Below are 11,752 nucleotides of genomic sequence, written 5' to 3'. Positions count from 1 at the left end.
TAAAACATTAAATAGTAATATATATATATATATATATATATATATATATTTTTTTTTTCTAAGCGTATTTCAAAAAAGTCCTTAAGATAATTAAGAGGACATACCTACCCTGATCAATAGTGACCCAATCCATAGGGAATATAAAGGTCTTAACACTATCTCAATATTCTATCATAGTTGAGAGATTACGTAGCATATTAGCTTGGTGAAATCATGATTACTCGATAGCCAACGTCACAATGCACCATACATCTTGTCCAATGTGTAACCATACACACTAGTGCACTCAATATGGGAAACCTATCTAATGACAAAGACAAGTCGTCATCTCTCTAATTAGAAGGTAGTGCATTACAACCTTAAATGAATTGCTTAAGTCTATGAACTAGGGGCTAATTACTCATCAAAATACAAGGAACCATGACTTCAATTTTCTATGCAATTCTTAATGCACCTAAATTATGTATATTACAAATGATGCAATCCTAAATGCTAAAATAAACCATAATGTAAAAGTGAGATAGTAAAGTGGATCTAAAAACTCATAAATACATCATGTCATTCTTTCAAGGGCTCTATCCTAACAATTGATGACCTACCAAATTAGATGCATGAAATTCAATAATAGAAACTTGAACTTTGTAACCATATCTACAATTTTACATAAAACCTTGTCAAAATGGCTTATGAAAAAAACATAAAACTAATGATGGGAAATGGGTGTTCACAGTTAGTAAGTGCTTTAGTTATGTGAAAAATGAAATCAAATATCAAAAGTCAAAGTCAATGACAGTTATGTGAAGAACGTTGTGGTTATGTAGAGTTCTCTCATATTCAAGATTTCTTGTAGTTTACTTTGTCAATCATATGGTTCTGAAGTTGGCGTTTCTTTAAATTGGTACAATAGTAACTTCATCTTAACTATTAGAGTTTCTCTCATGTTGGTAATTGCATTGATTTTTATGAAATCATTAAAATATCCATCATAAGGTTGTATAATCGACATTTCTAAATCAATACCATAACAAAGAAGTTTATATAAAGAAACCTAAATGGGTTTATAGGTTATAAATGTAAGTGAAACATAATTTCATCAATATTCACCCATCAAATATTTTTGGCTTTATATATATATGCATATAAAGTTTTTATCATGTTATCCTCATATAAAGGTTTAGCATGAAAACCTCAATAAAGATTTCAACCTTGTTGAGAAGATTCAATTAGAGTAGGACTTAGCTTTGTGTTTGCTTTCTGAAGCATTGCAAGCATTTTGGTTTTACATGAATAAGAGATTTCAATCAAGTAGTTGTTATCATCAATAAGGATAGGTTGTTTCCATCTTGTCCCATCAAAATTCATGTAAATATGCTTAGTTATCCCTTTGTGAGTCTCAAAGCGAATTTGGTGTGCCTGAATTGAGAAGTAAACAAAGAAGAGGAAGAAGAAAAAATAGAAGCTAGTTTATACTTGATATTTGAAGATGCGTCTTATTAACATGTTAGTTTCATCATCACTACCACTATTATATATCAAAACTAAAACTTCAAATACTTTTTATATTTAGCATAACATATAATTGTAACAAAAATTATATGATCAATTTAGACATGTTTTAGGCTTAGTTTGATTAAGGAAAATATATATGCATAGAACTGATCTATGCAAGATGAGTCCCATGGACATTCAAAGGAAGAAAAATTACAACCCCAAGAAGTTTCATTATCTATAAAAGATGATGTAAAGTTTCTCTGCAAATTACAACCCCATTAGAATTTTCAATAAAACAGTTAAACAAAGAAAGATAAAGTTAGTTGCATGAAACTGAAAAAAAAAAAAAAAAAAAACGTTTCCATTGTTCATCTCTTTTGATGTAAAACAAGACTTTCAAAAGCTCACCTTGTTTTTTCTCCTAAAATTTGGCTTGCCCCAAGGGTTAGTTCACTAGGGAAGCTAGGTATGTTCAGACAAACGATTGACCTTAAGCTACAAATAAGAAAGAAGTAATTAAAAATATTATTGATGTTCATTTATCTGAGAACTAAATGCTAACAATAGATCAATTACAAAAACTAGAAGTTAGAAAAAATAGCCTTGCAAGATATAATGTAATTAAATTTTGTATGGTCATGTCAAGGAGGATGGTATTTTCAATGACCATTGTTGTTAAATGAAAAAAATATAAAGCTGAAAATATATTTGTTATTAATGTTAAGGAGGCTGTCTAGTATTGATGTATTAAAGAATTAGTAAATAACAAAAAGCATTTGAAAATCACTTCATCATTTGCTTTTATTATTAAGCATGAAAAATGATCCACAAATGGATCAAATTTGTTGTCTGGATATTCTAAGGATGTTCACAATCTATTTTAGTTTTTGATTCAAAATTTTATTAATGAATTAAACAATTATAGATCTTGCTTTTAAATTACTTTTACCTTCCTTATCCTCACTCAACTTTAGTATTTTAGCAAATCTCTAATACTTGTTCCCAAATCTTCATTAAGCTCCACTAGTTTATCTAATATTCACTAACAATTACCTATTCTTTGAACATTTTACATTCTTCAAGCCTAAATTTAAAAGAAAAGCAACTCTAGATGAAAGGTTTGACCAATGCCCATCCTTCAAGAAAATGCCAAATGCATTTCTTTTTCCTTGTAATTTTATTTTATTTTTGTTCAATTTTCTTATGTTGTAAGATGTTTCTTCATTTTCATGGTTGAAATAGGTTAGAGATTCATGAATACTCATCACTTGTACATTATTTATTCTAGATAATTTCTTAACGTCATCTTATATTTTAGAGGCACACATGCATGTGACACCAATCCTAAGATGGGGTGACACATTGTTCTTGTTGGGATTTTTTCTTCTTAGATCTTTATTTGTTTTGATTGTTGGATTTTTGGAATCAAGGCTAGACATAGAAATCATGATTGCTTCATTTTGAATTTCATGCATAGATTGTCTTCCATGCATTTAAAAGTCTCACTTTGAACAATTTACAATCCTATAATCTAATCTTCTTGTTTTTAGCCATGCTATTTAAATCTTTATCTTATAAAGTTTGATTAGTTTTAATATTATTTTATTTTCTTGTTTATTTATTCATTGTTCATAGTTTATAGTTATTAGAATACTTTATCCAATTTTTCATCTTACAAAGTTTAATAGATTTAGTATTTACTTGTTTTTGTCATGCTTAGTTTCATGTCATTAGGATGGTCTCCATGCTATTAAAAAATTTATCTTGCAAAGGTTGATGATGGTATTTAATTTGTTTTAGGTTTGTTGTATTAGTTCATTTCCCATGCCATTAAAAAAAAAATTGTAAAAGTTTGATAGTTTTAACATCTTCCTTTTTATCGATTTTTTTGGCCTATTTGCCTTAGGAATTTTAGTTATTATCTTGAGATCCCATGATATTTAATTTATGTTTGATAGTTTTAACATCTACCCCTTTATTGATCTTAGCCTCATTCCCTTAGAAATTTTTAGTTATTACAAAATGCCATGCTTAGTATTAATTATTTTAGGTCAACTTGTATTGTTTAATTTATCATGCTTAGGTTGCTTTGATTGTGTTAATTGATGTGCTTATAAATAATAATTATTGTTTTATTGATTAGTATATTTGTATATCTTTGAATTACTTAGGCAAGTGTCCTTTAGTTTATTTTATTAATTACATGTTTATAAAATCCCATGTTTAGTATTAATTATTTTAGGTTAACTTGTATTACTTAGTTTATCATGCCTAGGTTTATTTTGATTGAGTTATTTGATGTACTTATATGTTATAAATATTGCTTTAAGAATTTGTATGTATATTTTTTAGTCCTTTATGTGAGTCTCCTTTAGTTTATTTTAAATCATAAAATCCCATGTTTAGTTTTAATTAGTTTAGGTTATCTTGCATTATTTAGTTTATCATGTCTAGGTTATTTTGATTGTTATTTGATGCACTTATAAATAATTGCTATTGGATTATTGATTAGCATATATGTTCTTGAGCTATGTAGGTTAGTTCCCTTTAATTTGTGTTGTTTTATGCTTTTGCAACCCCATGTTGTAGTTTTATAAACTCAGGTTAGCTTGTTTTCTTAGTTTTCTATATTTAGGTTCCTTTGTTAATATTGTTTTATATACTGTTTGTTAGTTTATTAATTAGAGATTAGTAAAAATTTTTAGGCTTAGTTTCCATTAGTTTGTCGAGATAATTTTATGCTTTCAAAATCCAATGTTTAGTTTTATGAATTTAGTAGTTTGTTATGTTAATTTTATACTTTCAAAAATCCCATGTTTTAGTTCTGTAGTTTTAGTATAAGCCTGTGTTCTAGCTTCTTATGTTTAAGTGCCTTTGAATTTGCTATTTTATGATATTTAGATTATAGAAAATAATGAAGTATTTCTTGATTGTTGTAATTTAGTTCATGTGCCTTGAAAATTTTCATTTGTTAAATTTGATTATTTTTGTTTTATGATATTTAGGTTTTAGAAAATAGTAGATATTTCATAATCGATAAGTAATGAGGTTAGTTTTTGATACCTTGATTTATAGTTTGTAAACTATCAAATTATTTAATTTATTTTTCAGTTAACCTAACATGTTAGTTTATTCAATATTTCATGTTTGTTAATTTATTTTATGCAAGTTTGCCAAGTTTTCTTTATTAATTAATTCTTTAAAAATATATTGGTTGATAGTGTGTAGTTCCTCAAGTTAATTAGTTTTATTAGTTAATGTATTGCATATTAGTTTATTAAATACTTCAAGTTAGTTAATTTATTAGATAATTTTCCTTCTCAATTATTTTTAAAAAAATGGTATTGAAAAACTACCGAAAGTTTAATAGGGAATACCCAGATAAGGTAAATGGGGTGATTAAAAAATTTAAATAAATATTTATATATTATACCAAATTCTTTTAGCCTAATAGATATTAGGGGTATCCCAAATAATTAAATGAGTTATACCTAAAATCTTTAGATATATAAAAAACTGATTTTTACCTTTTAGAAATGTCAAATGATAAAATAATATAATTATTAACGTTCAAAATATATGCCAGGAGATGTTAGGGATGATAATAGTTACCAAAATGACCACTCTAATCTCAATAACAACCTAACAAATCAATAAAAGGAATTCAATATAATCAATCAGAATATAAGTAGGAATATAAAGATATTCAATGAGAAAAGATTTTTACGTGGAAAACCCCAACAATGGACATAAAAAATCATGAGGTTTAAGACCTACTAATCTAAATCCACTATTTGAAATCAAGTTACACATATTTACTTGACCACTTTACCCTAAAGACTTACTCTACAGAACCTACAACTCGATTCATGTATGCGATGCAGTAACTTCCTATTGCTCCTTAGTAGATCCTTCAGCCACTTCGAAGGGATGATAATCTTCAACCTAATAATCAAAGATCAAATCTTTGAATGAGATATCAAGAATGAAATGGCATGTTAGGGTTTCTCTTTAGGATCTTTAAAAAGATCTTCTTAATGAAACCCTCTCAACTAAAGCAAAATCTCTAACCTTTAATGAGTTATCAGGGAGGTATTTATAAGCAAAAGCCTAAACAATTTCAATATCTTAAGTTTCCAAATTAGAGTTTGAGTGAAATTCATCCAAATTTTGTTTCTAAACTCAATAAGATGCTCATGACTGCTTAAGCAGACTTCAAACCAGTTGAGCGAACTCAAAACCACTTGAGCAAGATTAATTTCTTGAGTAGTCCTTGTTTCTTTTGAAAAGTCATTTTAAATTATTTAGTAGGTAGAGAGCATCTCAGATTAACCTCTTTGCCTTAAACTATTAGGATAGAGCCCTTAAAAGCATGACATGATGTAACAAAATTTGGAATTCATTATTTATTTATTAATATTCTAGTTTCACTTTTATCTATCCTTATTCCATGTATTACACTTTATAAGCATTCTTGCCTACATCTTTTGCATTGTACGTGATTTGGGTGCAGTAGGAGTTGCATGGAAGATCCAAGTTATAGGTTCCTTGCAAATAGATGACTTTTTCACAATTGGTTCATAAGTCTAGGAAATCCATTAGAGGCTATAGTGCACCACCTCCTAATTGGAGGGATGATTGGTCTTGGCTATTGGAATAGATTTCCCATGGTGAGTGTACTAGTGTGTATGGTTACACATTGGATTGGATCTATGGTAAGTCATGACTTAAGGCTATCAAGTAGTCTTGACCTCACTAAGTTGCCTCATTGTGTCATCTCTCAATCTTGAGAGAATATTAAACTTGTGTTAAAGTTAGCAGTAGTTTTGACCTACAAATGAGATCGTAAGCTAATCATATATTCCTTATGGATTGGGCCACTGTTGTTGGAAACCGGTAGCAATAGGTATTCTCAATGGAGGCACCATGATATCTCATGGGATTGAGACAATGTGTCCCCTTGAGTGATCAAAATGAGGTGTTTTCACGAAAACTATGGTCATAGTAGTTCCTTAAGTGGAACTTGACATAAGCTCTTTGAGAGCTAAGATATGTCAATTGAACACACAATATGAGGATCTATAACTTAAGAATATAAAGGTAGTCTTGAAAGGCTGATAGCTTTCACCTTGTTAAACTATGGACGCTAGTTCATGGGGAGACTAAACACAATGGATAGTAGGTCATGAACCTGAGTACATAGTTTTGTTGTTAATTACATAAGATACTGGAGTTTAGTTGATTCTTTATAGTAGGATGTTGAATCAAATTTAGAATTGAATTATAAGGGAGCCAATACTCCTATAGGTCCCAATGGTCCTCGTTCTGAGCTCATATACCTTGTTGGCATGGGTTATGAGGGTTGGATTGACTCTAGGTTCACTTTTGTTAATAAAGGCGTTTTGGTAATTATTCATGGTTGCATAGGGGTAAATGAACAAGGTCTTTGGATTAGGCTAATTAATTAGTTAGTAGGCCTTATTGGGTTGGTTAATTAATTAGGACCCAATTTAGGCTAAATTAAGTGACCTAAGCCTATGTGTGCTCAAGCCACCTAAGCCTAGTTCGGAACTTTATAAATACCCCATAGAGGTTAGGTTTCCATAACCTTTTGTCTTCCACCATCCAGAGAGAAAGAGAGTCATAACCTCCACCTTCCTTTCCTCTCCACTCAAAGTGTGCTAAAAACAAGGTTGAGTCATTAGGTAGAAGCTCGTGGGTTTATGAGATTGCCAACAACTTCAAGGTCATCTTCAATACTTGGAATTTAAGGTTTAGGAACATCTAAACCTAAAGGTTAGTACTTTAACCCTAAAAAATCATTTTTGAAAATTTGATATTGTTTTCATTGCTTAAATATAAGATTTTAACATAAACATGAAAAATTCCTAAGACAATATTAGCATACTTTTTAAGTTCAACTCTCAGACTACGCAAGTAGGACCACTTTAGGTGATTCAACTATTTTATATCTAAATTAATAAAGATCCTTAATATCAATATTATCATGTGAAGAGTTCCAATTTTAGGATTGACCACTCTTACTATTAAAATATCTAGTCTTATGTTTAAGAAAATCCTCATTCCTTAATTCCTTTGCCCAAACCACTGTTGAAATTGGCAATGACCGAGAATTGAGATGGACTTTAAGATGATGTTGAAAGTCCATACCCTTGATGGGCTTAATATTGGAGGTTATAGGCTTGCCTATGAACTACTCTTACTTGATCATTTGAATTGATTAAGAGCTTTAAGGCTTTTGTAATTACGATGATGAATAAATTATCTTCTATGTCTAAAAAATTTCGAAAATTTTTATTTCATAAATTAGAAACATTTTGTAATAGGGCAATGTGAACTTTTAAAATTTTCATCAGAGTGTTTTATTGAAAATTTAATTTGATAAGAAATATGCTCTCAAATTCTAAAATCTATTTTCATAAAATTGTCATTTACATAATTCCAATTTGATAAATATCTTATCTTGGAAATTTTTTCAAAGAAATTTATTTTCATCAAATTACTAAGTTTCCTTAAATCATTTTAGTAATGTCCTTTAATGATAAATTACTTCGTCTGAAATTTTCCAAAATATTTATTCTCCAAATTGGGAACTCTAATATAATAAGAAACTTCAATTTATGAAAATTTGAGAGCATCTTCGATAAGGAAATATGTAATTTTGGAAGATTCTAAAAAAAATATTTTAAGAAATTTGAAAATCATTAAGAATAATAAAAAAATAAACTTTAGCTCTCACGATTAAAAATTCCTCATAAAACATACTTTCCTTATTTCTATACCTTTTCAATTTAATAAATACTGTTACATTTGGAATCTAATTTTCATACCAATTTATTTCATTAAAATGATTATAACTATAAATTCTAATAATATTCTTAAAGATAAATTATGCATTTTAAACAAAGTTTCAATTTTTTTTTTAATTGAGGATTAGTGCAATAAGAAAATTTCTAAAATTTGAAAATAAAAAATAAAAATCCAGACAACGTTTTATCCAATAAGGAAAACTTTAATAAAAATATTTAAAATCCTTGAGAATAATCTTAAAAAAGAAAAATTTGCTTTTTTTATTTAAATTTTATTTTAAAAAATTTATTTCCTTAATATATAGTATTCATAAATTTAATAAGTGATATCTTTTTGGACTCCAATTTTCTCAAAAACTTATTTCCATCAGATTACTAAGTTTGTTTTTTTTTTTTTTTGCAAGACATATATGATAGGAAAAATATACATATTAGGCATAAAAAATATAAAAAAGAAAATTCAAATAATTTTCCTCAGCCTTAGGGATCCTATCACATACTTGGTAAGATTTCTTGGGATTTTAAAATCCAAATTTACCAAGATACCCTTATAACAAAAATTACGGTTAGTAAAAACAAAAACCCTTAAAATCTAGAAAACAAGATAGTATTGGTCGTTGTTCAAAGGAGTGTTTGAGTGAGAGAATGAGTGAGAGCGAAAGAGAGATCGAGAGAGGAGGGTTGGGTTTTTTGAAAGACCACTAGTATGAAAGTTAGAGTCTAACCTTAAAACCCAAGGGGTTTATATATACTCTCTTGTGAGCTCAAGTGACTTTGACCCAACTTGGGCTTAGGTCTTAATCCATCCCTTAATGAACTCTACTTAATTAATTAATTCAATCTAGAAAAACTTAAAATAATTAATTACAATTCTTAAGAAATCTTTCACTTTTATCAAAATGTCCTTATGCACATAAATGATCAATTCTCCATAAAACTTTAAAACTTTCATAACCTATGACATTACACTAAGATGAAAATTGATTAAATCCAATTTAATAAATTTCTCAAGTTTGTGACCTTTATCTATTCGAGTTTGAACTAGGGTCCATAATCTAACATAGTGAAAGCTATTACATTCTTAAGATTACGTCTACCATCCTTGAGTTTCAAATCCTCCTATTATATGATCAAATTGACATAATATATCTCACAAAGAGTATGAGTCAAGCTCTACTAAAGGAATTACTATGGTCCCAAATTTTAGGCTAACAAGTCTTTAAGATAACCTAAGAGGACACACTATCTAAAATAAAATCTATGAGATATCATGGTACATGTCTTAAGAATACCTATTGCTACCTACTAATTAATAGTGACCTAATCCTTAGGGAATATAAATACCTTAACACTAGCACAATATTTTGTGATGGTCTAGAGACTATATGATATAGTAGCATGATGAAATCATGATCACATGATAGTCAATGTCACAATTCACCATAGATCTTATCTAATGTGTAATCATACACACTAGTGCACTCAACATGGAAAACCTATCTAATGATAAAGGTAAGTCATCTCTCTTATTAGGAAGTAGTGTGCTATAACCTTAAATGAATTACCTATGTCCATGAACTAGCTATAAGCCACTCGTCAAAATACAAAGAATTCATAACTTCAATCTTTTGTGCAACTCCTAATACACCCAAGTTATATATATTACAATCATGTAGTCTTGAATGATAAAATAAACCATAATGTAAAGTAAGACAGTAAAGTGAATCTAAAAACTAATAAATATGTCATGTCATACTTTGAAGGACTCTATCTCCACAATTGATAATCTACCAAATTAAATGCATGAAATTCAATAATAAAAACTTGAACTTAGTAACCAAATCTACAATTTTATATAAAACCTTATTAAAATGGCTTATGAAAAGTGATTGATATTACAAAAGAATATAAAATCAATGATGTGAAATGGATTTTCAAACTTAGTAATTGCTTTGGTTATGTGACAAATGAAATTGAATATAAGAAATCGAAGTCAATGACAAATGGTTATGTGAATAACATCTTGGTTATGTAGAGTTCTCCCATATTCAAGATTTCTTATAATTTAATTTGTCAATCATATGGTTATGAAGTTGGCCTTTCTATAAATTTGTACAATAGTAGTTTCACCTTGACTATCAGAGTTTCTCTCATTTTGGTAATTGCTTCGATTTTTATGTAATCACTAAAATATCCATCATAAGGTTGTACAATCGAATATCTAAATCAATACCATAACAAAGAAGTTTATATAAAGAAACCTAAATGGGTTTATAGTTTATAAATTTGTGAAATATGATTTCATCAATATCCTCCATCAAATCTTTTTGTTTGTATATATATACATATAAAGATTTTATCATGTTATCCACATATAAAGGTTTATTAGGAAATCCTCAATGAAGATTTCAACCCTATTGAGAATATTCAATAGATGTAGGACTTCTAGCTTTGTGTTTGCATTTTAAAGTTGAAGTTGCAAGCATTCTAGTTTTAGATGAATAAGAGATTTCGATCATGTAGTTGTCATCATCAATAGGGGTATGTTGTTTCCATTTCGTCCCATCAAAACTCATGTAAATATGCTTAGCTATCCCTTTGCAAAGCTCAAAGCGAATTTGGTGTACCTAAATTGAGAAGTAAACAAGAAGAACAACAACAAAAAGTAGAAGTTAGTCAATACTTGGACATTTGAAGATGGATATTATTAACATGTTGGTTTCATCATCACTACCACTATTGTAAATCAAAACTAAAACTTCAAATACTTATCAACATTTAGCATAACATATAGTTGTAACAAAAATTATATGATCAATGTTTAAACATGTTTTAAGCTTGGTTTGATTGAGGAAAATATACATGCATAGAACTAACCTGTGCAAGACGAGTCCCATGGCAATTCAAAGGAAGAAACTTTTCCGCATGCCATGAATCTCTAAATCCTATAATCTCAAGAAGTCCATCATCCACAAAAGATGATGTAAAGTTTCTCTACAAATTACAATCCCATTAGAATTTTTTAATAAAACTGTTAAACAAAGAAAGATAAAGTTAGCTTGAATGAAACTATATATATATAACTTTCTATTTTTCATCTCTTTTGATGTAAAACAAAACATTCAAAAGCTTACCTCTTTTTTTCTCCTAAAATTTGGTTTGCCCCAAGGGTCTAGTCCACCAGGGAAACTAGGCATGTTAAGACAAACAATTGATCTTATGCTACAAATGAAAAAAAAAACAATTAGAAATATTATTAATGTTCATTCAAACGAGAACTAAATGCTAACAAGATATAATATAATTAAATTTTTTATGGTCATGTCAAGGAGAATGACATTTTCAATGAATGTTGTTGTAAAATATATAAACCTGAAAATATATTTCTTATTCATGTTAAGGAGGCTATCTAGTATTGATGTATTGAAGAA

General features: G+C 28.5%; 1 protein-coding gene across 1 annotated transcript in view; it reads right to left on the bottom strand.

Annotated features, from left to right (window-relative positions):
* Positions 1-1,200: 1,200 nt before the first annotated feature.
* The window catches only part of LOC117925976 (diacylglycerol kinase 5-like), a 29,288-nt gene continuing 18,736 nt past the window's right edge, over positions 1,201-11,752 (bottom strand). The window contains exons 2-4 of the mRNA XM_034845070.1: positions 11,456-11,543; positions 11,199-11,315; positions 1,201-1,413 (exon numbers count right to left, since the gene is read on the bottom strand). Of these exons, the coding sequence (XP_034700961.1) occupies positions 1,201-1,413; positions 11,199-11,315; positions 11,456-11,543 (418 nt within the window). The remainder of the gene's footprint in view (positions 1,414-11,198; positions 11,316-11,455; positions 11,544-11,752) is intronic.

This window comes from Vitis riparia, chromosome 12, assembly GCF_004353265.1.
Source record: "Vitis riparia cultivar Riparia Gloire de Montpellier isolate 1030 chromosome 12, EGFV_Vit.rip_1.0, whole genome shotgun sequence".
Taxonomy (NCBI): Eukaryota; Viridiplantae; Streptophyta; class Magnoliopsida; order Vitales; family Vitaceae; genus Vitis; species Vitis riparia.
This window is presented reverse-complemented; position numbering and strand designations above follow the sequence as displayed.